The 14,436-nt window shown below is 36.6% G+C and overlaps 1 protein-coding gene across 1 annotated transcript in view; it reads right to left on the bottom strand.

The window, feature by feature from the left end:
* Window positions 1–6,438: 6,438 nt before the first annotated feature.
* The window catches only part of XIAP (X-linked inhibitor of apoptosis), a 52,306-nt gene continuing 44,308 nt past the window's right edge, over window positions 6,439–14,436 (bottom strand). The window contains exon 7 of the mRNA XM_074359885.1: window positions 6,439–7,245. Coding sequence (XP_074215986.1) covers window positions 7,118–7,245 — 128 coding nt within the window. The 3' untranslated portion in view covers window positions 6,439–7,117. The remainder of the gene's footprint in view (window positions 7,246–14,436) is intronic.

Below are 14,436 nucleotides of genomic sequence, written 5' to 3'. Positions count from 1 at the left end.
CCTTACTTCCTACTTTTTTTAAACATTTTTTATTGAGTTATAGTCATTTTACAATGTTGTGTCAAATTCCAGTGTAGAGCACAATTTTTCAGTTACGTATGAACATACGTATCTTCATTGTCACATTTTTTTTTTGCTGTGAGCTTACTTCCTAATTTTATGCTTACTTCCTTACTTCCTTCTTATTCCCTCACTTACTCTAACTCATTCACTTACCTACTCTCTTACTGGCTCAGCTGGCCTACAATAATGCTCCTCAGATATGAATGTCCTGAAGAATAGCCTGGGAATCTTGCTAAAATGCAAATTCTGATTCTGTAAGTCTGAGGCTAACTAGGGCGGAACCTCAGAGTCTGCATTTCTGACAAACTCTCAGCTCATGCCCAGCCGACGCTGGGTCTAAAGTCCACCCTTTGAGTGTGAGGGCCCAAGGAACAAAGTACAAACTCTTTAGGGTAGTTTTTAGCGCTTTCCACACTCTTATCCAAATCTCATCACTCATAACTGGACTTTGCTGGGGCAATGTCTGTATAGGTCACTGTGGTCTCCCCAGCACTTATGTACGGAGCCTGAAATAAGTGTTCAAAAAATATGTGTTGGATGATTGGAGGAATCAATGAATAAACTAAACAACTATTCCCTACTCATACACCATACTTTCTAAGAAAACGAAATTACTTCCCATTTTCCTAGTACTTTCCCACCTCTACACCTTTGCTCACACTATTTTCTCTCCTTTCCCAAGATTTGCCCAATTCAAATTCTCCTCATCCTTAAATGCCCATTCTAAATGAGAATATCTACATAAAGCCTTCCCCAATGTCCTAAATTGGAAATAATCTCTCTCATTCTGTGAGGCTTCTCCCTACCGGATTTTGAATGCCTTGCAGATAATAATAGTAGTAGTCATGTTTTGTTCACATTTGCTGTAACCATCATGCCTAGCACAAATGTAAGCATATAGTAGAAAATCAATGTTTAGTAACTTCAAATGGGAGAATAAAGAATTATCTAGATCAACACTATGGATTAGAATTTTTTGTGATATTTGAAATCTATGCTGTCCAGTATGGTAGCCACAAGTATCCACTGATCACTTGAAATGTGGCTTGTACAACCAAGGAGCTGAATTTTTAATTTTAATTAATTAAAATTTAAATGTAAATGGCCACATGTGGCTAGTGGCTACATACTGGGAAGTGGCTATCTAGATAATTCTAGTTACAATTGTTCTTCATTCAACAATATTTACTGAGTGCCTCCTGTGTGTCAGACACAAAATAAGCTAGGCGCTGATGATACAAACATGAATAATTCATGGTCCTTGACCTCAAAGAGCTTGCAACCTATTAAGAAAAGATAGGATCAAATAAATCCAATCAAGTGTTATAGTTGCTATTATAGAAGATTGACAAAGTAGAATGTGTGTACAAAGGTGAATGTGGGCAGGAATCAGAAGAGGGTTTATAAGCAAGGTAAGATTAGTATTCATCAGGCAAACAACAGATAAAGAGCTTTGCCCAGGGAGGAGGGTGAACAAAGGCATGGAAAGTCAAAAGAGAGAGCCCCTCTCCTCCTGGAACTACAAGTAGTTCATTTGATTTACACCTGGGAAGTGGAAGGCATAGAGCTCTTTTAAAAGGAGAGCTGGAGAAGTTTGTGCTGGATGTATAGGCAGGAGCCCGATCCAAGAGGAGCTTGCTATCCCATAGGCAATGGGGAGCTATGGAAGCCACAGGCTTATTTTCACATTTTAGAGAGATGTCTCTGGAAGATGGATTGGAAAGGGTTAGACAGTCTGAGAGGTGATGGGGCTTGGACTAAGCAGTGAAAATGTAGTCAGGGTTTAGATAGGGTATATGTGCTTTTTAGCTTGAAATAAGATGATAATTACAGTGAACATCTTTGTTGTCTTTATTTAATAATGCATTTTATTTTCCTTTTTTTTTTCTTTTTTTGCTTTTTGCATGTAGAGACAGAGCCTTCACTAAATGGCCAGATCTCCATGGAAGCAAAGTCGAAACTTGATATGAAAATTTGGAAATTTCAAGGAGAAAACTACCTTCTGCTTAAATCATTTGAGAAATACTAGCCAAAATAACTCATTCCTATCAGCAGCTAATTCTTTCATCACTTAATGCTGGCACTGGTCCTAGTTATTTGTATTAAGTAGTTAAACATGTCACAGGATTTGTTTACATAGACAGATGACATTTGCATTATTTTTTGAGCCAACATTTAATAACAACGAAAAAGACTTATCAAGGCATAGGCAGACCTATCAACTCAAACTTATGGATTACTTTAAAGGTCCTATTGTGATGCAGGATTTTTCAGTATGTTCAGGAGACATCTTTTTAAACCCATACACATTTAATGGCTACATCATTCTTCATTTTGTTTGTTGCTGTTGTGAAACTGTTGCAGGGTGTTACCTTTTATAGAAACAGGAATAGTTTTTGGAAGCAGAAGCATTATTGTTAGCAGAATAACAGATACACAATACACACACACACACACACCCAAAATAAACATTTTTAGGCTATTTTTCTATATTGCTGAAGATGATTTGGTTAAAATTAGCATTGCCCAGAACCTCCAATGAGACTCTCTTTTATTGGCATGCATACAAGCTTATAAAGCCATCATATTAACAACTAATAGGGACACTAATATTGATAACAACAGACTACTCCTTGAATTTAAATGCAATGTTTCTTACTAGTAACTACCAATATTAAGTAAAATCCAAATACTAGAACCACTGTTAGCATTTGATGTCTGTCATTGGTAGCAAGCTTACTGTCGTAATGCTGATAACATTTCTAATGTTAAATACCAGATATTAATGCTTGTGGAAAGATTAAGAAGTGTGAAGAAAGGATGAAAGGAGATTTGTGAAGTGGAAGAGGGATAGAGATAGAAACTTCTGAGAAAATACATTTTATCCTCCAAATATAGAAAATGCTGGATCAGATTCTAGACCAAACCTTTTTTTTTCTTTTTAAAGCTATAAAGGGTATTATTGGGACAAATGGCAAAATTTGAATAAGGTCTAGTAGAGTATATAACAAGTTTCTATCAATGTTAATTTCCTGATTTTAATTTCCTGATTTAAGTCACTTAAGCCGATGTCTTTCAAAGAGATACACACTGGAGTATTTAATGGTAAAGGGGCATTACGACCGCAACTTACACTCAAATGGTTCAGCAAGAAAGGTAAATATATTCTTTATGTACACGTTATACATTATGGTAGTGTGCTAGAACCTGCCAGCACGGGCTCACAAGAGCTGATTGTATATGTCTTCCCAACTTCAGTTAGTGACCTCACATTGGGAGCTTGAAATCAGCCATGGTGAGAGCATTTTCACCAGGAAAATCAGCAAATGCTATAGATCAAGGCTATTTTTTCCCCTGGAAAGCCAGTTGTTAAAATTTATTTGCCATGGATCAAAATCAAAGATAATGTCTAGATTCATGACTTTTTTTGTGTTATTATAATTGATGGGTTATTCTATTTTGCTCTTAACCTGAGTTGATAAATTAAAAAAAAAACAAAACCTAGTGCTGCTAAATACTCAAAAATAACAGTGGAAATAATAATATTTTTAATATGTTATCTTCTAATCACTAGAAAATAATATCTTTCAAAACTCAAAAAAGGTAGGTAAATATATACATTACCTTAGTTTTATAGTTATTTATGGCACACTATAAACTAAAAACAATCATATATCTAGCAGTAGGAACCAGTTTAGTTATCCCCAAACACTGCTTGCCTCCCAGGCACCTGAATTCTGTGTGGGACTTTGTGAAGCCTCATGTTCTCCATAAGGTCTCTCTTGAAGACCACATTCCACGTTGGTGCCTTCCTTACTGTTCCTAGAATTGTGTGGAAGATACACAGAAGAGCATCCAGACTAACCCGCCTCGTTTTTCAAAGGAGAAACTGAAGACCAAAAGATTAATGCCCCCAGTTTAACACAATGTCCAGTGACAGGGTTAGGAGCCACACCTTTGTCCTCTCATCCCCAGCCCGGAGCTATTTCCCTACACCACCAGAGAACACACTTGCCAGACCAGATTTGAATTATAGATCATAGTCTCCTGCTTCCTGGCCAAATTTAGTATGCTTACTCTTTCCGAGAGTAGGAACATCTATCTAGCACAGTAGCTGCTCAATACATACAATTTGGTGCTCAATAAACACTTGATGTACCCATTAGTGTGCAATGCCTTTCACATTCTCTTTTTTTTGTCAAAGATGCCTTTCGATTTATTTACGAAGCTATAAAACCTGACATGTATTTTCTTAGAGCTGTAAATGAAGAGCTGGCTACCAACAATGAAAGTAAATGACTTGTTTCTCAGAGGGTGGGACATCCAAATGTCTAGGTGCCAAATTATAAAATGAGATCAGCCTTGGAGTCCGTACTGAGGTTTTATTCTTTCAGATTTAAATATGGTTTATAGAACACTTTGAGAATCAATTTAAAGTCACACTTCAGGGCAAAACATTATAGCCATTTAGATATTCTTAAGGGAGAAATGTATTAATGAATAGCACAAGACAATGCAAAAAATAATGGCTATCAGAAGTTGTCCCTATTAAAAAAAAAAAATAACACTTTCTTACATTCTTCAGAATGAGAAAATGATAAAATTTGAATACCTTTTCAAAAGGACTACCAAATGAAACTTAATGAGGTTAGTAGTCTAAGATCCTAATCATCAGAGACTTTTAACTGGGGTCTTTATTCTTTTATGAGTTGTTGAAACATTCTTAAGGTTTACAGCTTACCATTCAGCAAGTTAAGACTAATAAAACACCGACTTGACCAATTCAGTATTTTCCCAAGAAGAAATAACAAAACGGGCAGAGTTTGAAAAGACATTCATTAGCTACAACTGTTGTGACATAGACCTCAAAACCTTTGAAGTCTAATTATCACGTGTAAAAAATCGTATGCTGTTGCATTGGAGGTCAGGTTCTATCCTTCAATTTGCAGATAGCAGTATGTTAAAAATAAAAGGCAATCAAAAATTAATTAATGAGACCAATATTTGCTGTCATGACATCATTACTTCAACTATATTGTAATTTTGATGATCAGGAGGATAGCTGCAAACGTTTAGATCTAGAGAAATTCTCTGATGTATGTGCACAGGAAAAGATGTACAAGGATGTTTATTGCAGCACTTTTTATAATGGAAACAACCTAAATGTCCATCACAGAAGAGTAGATATGTTGCACTATATTCATATGATGGACTACTATGCAGTGGTGAAAATGAACTAATGCTACATGTATCAACATGGATAAATCTCAAAAATCATGTTTAAAAAACAAGGTGCAGAATAATAGCTAACACATCACTCTCAGTTTATTATGTTCCAAGTGCTTTGTATGTATCAACTCATTTAATCCTTAAAATAATTTTATGAGGTAGGTATCATTATGAATTTCCATTTTATAGATGAGAAAAATGAAGCACAGAGAGATTAAGTAATTTGTCCACACAAGTGGTAACATGTACAGCAGATATTCTAGACTGCCTCTGGCTATAATGTTTGTGCTCTTATTCACTGCACTGTACTACCTCTACTACTGATTGTATGATACCATTTAATAAAGCTTAAAATATGCAAAACAAAGTTCTATATAGTTTTTGGATAAATACATATGTAGTAAAAATTTGAAAACATGCATGGAAATGACAGGCATCAAATCCACAGATGTGGCCCCTTCTGAGAAAGTGAGACAGGGGAAATGAATGGAGGCAGGACACTTCAACTGTATCTGTAAATTCTTATTTCTTTTTTTTTTAACTTTTTTTTATTAAGTTATAGTCATTTTACATTATTGTGTCAAATTCCAGTGTAGAGCACAATTTTTCAGTTATAATGTAAATTCTTATTTCTTAAAAAAAAAGATCTTCAGTAAATATGACAAATTTTTAAGATTTGACAATGCTGGGTAGTGGGTACAATGAAGCTTACTATATTATTCTCTATATCTCTCTGTATTTGTAAAACATTTCATAACTTTTAAAGCATAAGTTTTGAAAGAAGAAGAAAAGAGAGAAAAGGTATGTTATAAAGCTGAAACATGTGTCTTGGATCTCCAATATAATAAACAGCTCTGACTGTAACTTTAAATATTTATACAAATAATACAAAATAAAGATTCTGTGACATTCAGAAACCCTTTTTCATTTCAGTTGAAATGCACTTGGGTATTTAATAAAAGCTCCCTGATACAATCTAAAAAAATTAGTTTCTACATATAAAAGTAATGAAAACTTCACAATAAAATATTATCAGCATCTATTCGTATAAGCACAACATATACAGTCTCTTGAGAGACCATGTCCAAATTCAATCCATAAGTCCACATAACCATTTGGAATGCAGTACTGTTGTTTACACATTTAAATTATATTGTTTAAAGAAAGTTGTGCTTAATCAGGGAAAAGGAAGAATTTTCAAAACAGCTTTCAGAAGTATCCTGATAAATGATCAGGTTTGAAAAGATGCATAATTCTACTTGAATAATAGGACATTTTATTTGTGTAACAACTAGTCCCACGTTTTTAATTTAAAGGTCAAGCCATTGATTTGGAGCAAGGCAGAGGAGAAAAGACACTGTCCTATCTCCCTGTTTGCAGACATTCAAGTAGTTACACAAGACCTCCCAAGATCTAAGATGCAATAGCTTTTTCTTAGTTTGGTGGAAAGGGGACTTCTGTTTTTGCTGACAACAGAAAGAAACACCTTTATTCTTATTTTTCCCTTTTTAGTGAAGTAGGAAATCCCACAGATTTCATGTCAATATATCTTTTCTTCGAAAATATAGCCAAGAGAGTCAAGAGAGCAAATATTTTATAAGTATTCCCATAGACTTCCCCCCTTTTAATTTTTTTCTGCCTCCCTCTTACATATTTCAAAGCACATTTTTCCTGTCTAGAAGAATTATTCCTAGCCTTTAACCTGGGAGTGAGAGGAATTTTCCACTGCAAATGTTGTTGTCTAGCTACTGTGCCCATGAATTATGTTTCTGAAGCATTGATTGTCAATGATTTCCAAAGCAGTATTCACTCCACACTCGGGGGGTCAGACAACTTTTGGCACATCCTCAAACCTTGAAAGTAACATGGAGTTAATTACCATGTCTATGAGACATTTGTTGCCTCCTCTCTCTTCCTCTTTGTGTGTGAGCTCATTCCTTTGGTGTGGAAGATCTGAGAAAAGAAGGTGAGAAGGAAAAATCAAGAAATGATAATACCCTTAATTTCTATGTCCTAAAAAGGAGCTCCAAATACTGCTATTTTATAATGTTTCATTTCTCTTTGCAAGTGCGAATGTGTATGTGGGAGCTGCTGAGGGGAAGGACTGTGCCCATCATTTAACCTTTCAGTTTCATTATCTGTTAACTAAGAATAATAATACAGGCTTGACATAGTTTGGTTCTTTGAAGATAAGGTTAATAATAAATATAATACATGAATCCATTCTCATTTAGAAAAAAATCAGAACATTAAAAAGATAAAGGTAAATCCTTGTATTAGTCAGTGTTCTGCAGAAAAACAGAATCTACAGGATCTATATGTGTATCTATATATGTATTTAGGGGGGAAGGGTATAGTTCAAGTGGTAGAGTGCATTCTTAGCATGCACAAGGTCCTGGGTTCAATTCCCAGTACCTCCTCCAAAATCAAATGAATAAATAAACCTAATTACCTCCTCCTCAAAAAAATTTTTTAAAACAGTTTTTAAAAGGTGAGAAAGATATAGCTCAGTGGTAGAGTGCATGCTTACCATGCACAAGGTCCTGGGTTCAATCCCTAGTACCTCTGTTAACAAACAAACAAACAAATAAATAAATATAAATAAACCTAATTGCCTCCTCCATCATAAACAAACAAACAAATTTATATATGTATTTGGTATTTGTGTGTGTGGAGAGAGAGAGAGACAAAGAGATTGATTGATTATAAGGAATTGGCTCAACACAGTTTTGGAGGCTGAGAAATGCTAAGATCTGCTGTTGGAAAGCTGGAGACTCAGGATAGGAGACTCAGGAGAGCCAAAGGTCTAGTTCCAATTCGAGCGCAAACAAGCTTGGAGACCCAAGAAGAGCTGATGTTTCACTCACTCAGGCAGGAGGGAGGGTCAACCTTTTTATTCTATTCTGGCCTTCAACTGACTGGATGAGGATCACCCACTTTAGGGAGGGCAATCTGCTTGACTCAGTCTACTGAGTCAAATGTTAATCTCACCCCAAAACATCCTCACAATCACACCCAGAATAATCTTAGATGAAATATCTGGGAAACCCATGGCCTTAGTTAAGTTGACACATAAAATAAATCGTCACAGTCTCCTTGGCCACCTCCCCAACTTGCTCCCTCCCTTCTCATAGATAACCATTTTTGAGTTTGATGAGCATTCCTCCAGATAAATCTTTTAAATAGTTTTACCTAAATAGATATAGAAAAATACATAGGATTGTATCATAGTATTTGATACAAATGGTTTCATATCATACATATCCTTTTGTGGCTTGTGGTTTTCAAACAGTTAGGTTTTTGAGATTTATCCCAGTTGATACATGCACTAGTTCATGACTTTTAATCAGTGTATAGTGTTCTGTTGAATGAATAAGCTACATATTATTTAGTCATTCTTCTGTTGATGGACATTGAGGTTGTTCCATACTTGTTACTATTAACAACAGTTCTATAGTAAACATCTTTCTGTACATGTGGGTGTATTTCTCTGCTAGAAGTGCAATGTATGTACTTCTTTTGATGGGAGAGAATTAACTAGTTTAATGAAAACTGATTGTAAAGTTTTAAGCTAGTCTTTTTGGTTTGTATGTAATCTTATGAATTGTTGTGGTTTTTTTGAGGGGGGAGTGTAGTTAAGTTTGTTTATTGATTGATCGATTGATCTTTCATTATGGAGGCACTGGGGCCAGAATCCAGGACCTGTGCATTCTAAGCACACACTCTACCACTGAGCTATACCCTCCCCGCCCCTCACCCCAAACTGTTGCTTTTTGACAGAGAGTCTAGAAATTGAGATAGTATGACAAGAAGCCAGCTCTCCACCCAAACAGAACTTTTCAAAGAGGCTGTACATTAGAGAGAATCAACATAATTCAGGATCCAGAACTCACTTCTGCAAATCCAGGACCTAATTTTTTTCAATGAACCCTCTGAGACACCACATCTCCAGTATTCAGGTACTGTTGAAGCCATCTTAGGTAGAAATAGGTAGATTCTTATTTCCCATTTTCCAGAATACTTCATATTCTTTTTACAAAAATTTCTTCCAAAGTCTTTGGGATCGCACCAGATTATTTGAGCCTTTTGATGCCTGTGACTCCTAAATTGGGTTGTTATTCATAAGTACAAGCTTTGTTTTTTCCAGAGCTCACAAACTGAACTTTAGTTTTCTAACTGGTTTTTAGACCTGTTGTGTAAGTGAATGAAACCCCTCATTCTGTAAATAGGTATTATTATCTCTATTTTATAGATATAGAAACTGAGGATCAGAGAGGTGAAGGGAATTTGCCCCAGGTCACACAACTCTGAAATGGTTGAGCCAGGATTGAGTCCCTGGTCAGTTTGATTTCATGTCCAGTGCTTTTTTCACAGTATACTGCAGGCTTTCATGACATATTTTCTTTCTCTGTCCCTAACTCATGTTGAGACAATATGTATGTATTTGAGGTGTATAAATGGCCAAGTAAATAATAAGTGAAACTGCCATTTATTGACCACCTATTCTATGTCAAGCACTGGGCTAGGCATGGTGTCTGATCTGTAAAACCTCATAATGTCCCTCTAAGGTAAATATGATCATCTCCATATTACAGATGAGAAAACTGAGGTCCTGAGAGCTTAAGTGACTTTCATAGAGAGTGCCACGGCAGGATTCAAACTCATATCTATTAGGATGCAAAATGTATGTGCTTTCCACTACAACCAGGCCACCTTTCAGTGTATTATTGTATTATAATTCTATATATTATTAATATCTTTATTCTGGTCAAGGACATATCTTTCTTAGGCAGCCTTTGTGTCCTTCTCTAGTTTCCCTTAAGAGTGGGTTTCATTTCATGTCTTACCTTAATGGGGAGGAGTTAAAGGAAGAATTAAACTCTCTGTTATCTAGTGTCTTCTTCACTCCGTTGTTGTATATTTTTTCTTAATAAAATGATTTTGCTTGCATTTTTTAAACTGCTGACAGAACATCAGTAAACAGAAAATTTATCACCTGTGTGCAGTCCTCTGTTGTTTTCCTTAATGCAATTTGAGTCTTTATTGAAGTATGTTTCTAGTTCTATAAGCAGTTTTTATCTTTTAAAAAATGGCTAAAACAAGAGCAAGAGGAATCATTCATAAATTTCAGGAGTCATTCATTCATTCGTCCTTCCAACCATTCAACACGTATTTATAGATTATAAATTATGTCACAGGCACTATGTTAGTTTCTGAGGATAAAAAGATAAGTGAGACATAATTTCTATTCTCAAGATACTCACAGTAGGTGGGAGAGACATACAGATAAATTGACAATTACAATCCAGAGTGATGAGTGCTGTGTCTGAGCAGGAAAGCAATATAGTACTTTCAACAGTAGTTCTTTAGGCCACCTGGGTTCAAATCCCGGCTCTGTCATTTACTAGCCATCACTATAAGAATCTACTTCATGCAGGTGGTATAAGAATTGAGTTTTTCATATGAGTGATCAATAATTATTGTTATTCTGATAACCATAAGCTCTAGGTGCTATCTCGACACAGAAAAGGGGCAGCTAACTGAGATTGAGAGAGTGTATGGGAAGTAGTCCTAGAGACTGAGTCTTGAAAGAAAACTGGGGGTTACCCAAGCAGAGAAGGCAATGGTTTTTGACATACAGTCTAGCATGAGCAAAGGCACCAAGACATAAGACAGCATGGATTGAGGAGTTACAAGAAGTTTGGTATTGCTGAAATATGAAGGGCAAGGGCAGGGGGCAGTAGAGTGAAATTAATCGGGGGCCAAATCGTGAAGGAGCCTTCTAATCAGTGCTATCAGTGCTAAAGACTTTGAACTTTAGCTCGAGAGTGGTAGAAATCCATGAAGGCTTATAATCAGGCGGCTAACATTAGCAGATGGTTTGGGTGGAATCATGCAGGATGGAAAAGGGGGCAAGACTAGTATCAGGGAAACTGTGACAATAGGTCAGAGGAGAAATAATGAGAGAGGTCCTGGACTAAAGCTATGGCAGTGTAGATGGGAGGATGGGACAGAGTCAAGAAATATTTAGGAATTGTAAGAAGTAGCACTTAGAGGCCATTTGAATAAGACAGGTAGATGTGAATCCTCATTTCTGCCATTCACCCAGATAGGAAATATGGGAGAAGCAGTTTGGAGAGAGATATTCTTGACTTCAGTTCTGAGTGCTTGCAAAATAAAACCTAAATTCCTTTGTATGGCATTCAAGATCCCCCATGTTCTGGCCCCAAACTGTATCTTCAACTGTATCTCATCAGTAGAGCTTTCCCCAGTCAGATTACAGAACGTGGTCCTTTCAGACTGTTTTCCTAAACCACTGCCTCCTTCAAACAGACACAGACACAAATAATGAGATAATGTGATCTTTCTCTCTATCTCTCTGTATGTGTGTGTGTATATATATACATATATCTCACAGATGATGAATGAAGAGATGACGTTTCAGCTGAATGATTGTTAAAATGGCTTCCAATGAATTCTACCTCCCTGCATCACGTCCCTTCACAAAGTGATGCTACAGCTCCTCCTATCAAGAGGTGAAGTCTATTTCTCCTCCCCCTTGAATCTGGGCTGACTGTATAACTTGCTTTGACCAATAAAATGCAACAGAAATGACATTCTGGGATTGTGGAGCACAGGCAGGCCTTAAAAGAACTAGCAGTTTCTGCTTTTGCTCTTGGAACCCAGTTGCCATGGAAAAAAGTCCACGCTATTCTGCTAGAAAGAGGATATGTGGAGACAGAGGCCATGTGGAGACAGAGGCCCTGGGGGATGAGAGACCACATGGAGAGAGAAGACCAGGTGTGGGAGTGTCCCTGCTGAGCCCAGCCCCCAGATGACCCACCAGCTGACTACAGCCACATGAGTGAGTCCAAGGAGACCAAAAGAACTGCCCAGCCAGCCCATAGAATCTTAGGAAATAATAAATCAAGTTGTTTTAAGCCACTCAGTTTGGGGAGAGTTTGTTATACAGCCGTAGGTAAGTGAGACGAGCTGGCAGTGGATAGGTGAGTAGGAATCCTCCAGAAGACAATGGAGACAAGAGCTTTCCCCGGCAGAGTGAATATAATGAGCAAAGGCGCAGAAGAGTCAAAGTGCACAGCCTATCTCAGGAAGGGCAAGTGGTATTGTGTGGTTAAAGGGAAAACAGAAGGTGCACGGCAGGGAGTAGCTGATGAAAGGGTAAGCTGGGTGTAAGTCTGGAAGGGAAAAAGTGTTGTTAGCAGTCGTAATTTAATATTACAGCGTCATAGAACATCACACAGGAATTATGCTTCTCTTGTAATGTTCCTTTCCTTTGTGTTTTCTCCCAACCTCCTCAAAGAAATTGTTAGGTCATTATCTAGTTTCTTCAATGTCATCTTGTAGAGATTATTAAGAAGCACTTTCAAAATTTAGTTGCCTACCCAGTGGGTGGGTTAACGTTGCCTTTCAATTTTGCTAAATTTGCTTTGCTTTTCCTTTATGAAAGAAGCAAACATTTATTGAGTGTCTAGCATATGTCAGGGACTTGGGATTCAGAAAAAGTAAGCCACAATTCTTACGTTCTAGAAGTCTGTAAGTCTATCGAGTGAAATTGACAGGCAGTAGGAAATTAGAATACGGCATGCTTAGCCCCAGAAAGGAAAGAGAGGCTTTCGAATAATTATTATTATCTAAGACAATACTATATTTATGGGAGAATTGCCATCAAAATCCTTTTTTTGTTTCTGAAATAGTAAACTCTAGGTTTTTAAATGGCCATGAAACTGTGATTGGCTTGATGCCACCAGCTTTGGTTAGAGACCACCTGGAATACTTGAATGTCAATGTAAACTTTGCTCCAGAAATGCCAAATTACATATGGCCAGACTCCCTTTTCAGTTCCTATGTAATACTTCTCTGAAATCCTCATTTTAAAAATTCTTATTAATAATTTTCCTTTCACTTTCTTCTTATAGTCTAGGACCAGTGCTACGTTTTATACAGTTTCCATTTATGTAAAATTTCTCAGCCATTTGGAGGTCTTGGAATCAGTTCTGTGATAATATTTGCAGCCTCTGGATCTGGAGCTCTTCATTGCTTCTTTCTGCCTTTTTGCTTTCAAGAATCCTGTTTTCAGTTCCCTACACCCAGTCTTTCTTCTGGCTCATTAGATATCACTGTATAGCCCTTTAATTCTTTTATCATGTACCTAGCAGACAGTTCCCTTTTGCCCGTGTGTCTTTGAAAACCTCTAGGAGAGCAGCCCTTCCATTTCTCCTATGTTTTCCCCAACGTGGTAATCTTGATCTTGTGTCTGCTAAGTATGAGCTCTCTCCTATTCCACGCTGGCAGTGAGATCCCTAACTCAGCCTCCAGGAAATTATTTTCCTTCTTGCTTGGATGATATCCTTCAAGTCTTTGTGGGGATGGAAAATATCATCCTGTTGAGACTTCAGGATGTTGTTTGAAAGAATGCTGTTATTTGCCAGGAGTAGCTGTACAGTAGTTGGACTTTCAGCATATGTATTATTCATTATTGTTCAGCCACGCCTAGTCTTGCGTATTATACCAATAGGATACTAGGCAGAGATTTGACTTTGACCTGGAATTCTTTTCAGTTCTATATCAAGGTGTTTATTAGTTTGATTCTATCTGAATTACCTCATTATTGACTCATACAAAATAATTTAATTGGAGAAGTTTTAATACTTAAACAGATGGGCTAAGCTGGTTTTTCCTCTTTTATTCCCTCAGGATAGTAATTATCTAACAGAGAATATCAATGGCTCCAGCTAGTGTCTTTTCCATCTCACTTTAGTCCTATCTACTGCTTCCTTTTTGGTTCAAATATATATTCAAAACATAGGCTTAATATTTTTGTTCATTTCCAAAAAAAGTCTGTGTCGACAACATTCGCTGTCACTTGATACTTAGTGTGAAGATTTAACCTTTATAAGTTTTATTCATTTCTCCAAACAAATCTGAACTAGTCATTTCCCATTGATGACATGTGGGTTCAGACAAATTTCTGCCCAAACATCAGCATGATTTCCCCAACCTTATTCATAAAGATACAATTTTATAATGAAATAATGGAATAGGCATTAGAAAGTACAGCTATTTGTTTTTTTGTTTTGTTTTGTTTTTTTCTTTTTTTTCTTTTTTTTTTTCTTTTGTGGG

This window comes from Camelus bactrianus, chromosome X, assembly GCF_048773025.1.
Source record: "Camelus bactrianus isolate YW-2024 breed Bactrian camel chromosome X, ASM4877302v1, whole genome shotgun sequence".
Classification (NCBI taxonomy): Eukaryota; Metazoa; Chordata; class Mammalia; order Artiodactyla; family Camelidae; genus Camelus; species Camelus bactrianus.
The sequence above is the reverse complement of the archived record's forward strand: the minus strand, read 5'-3'. Positions and strand labels throughout refer to the sequence as shown.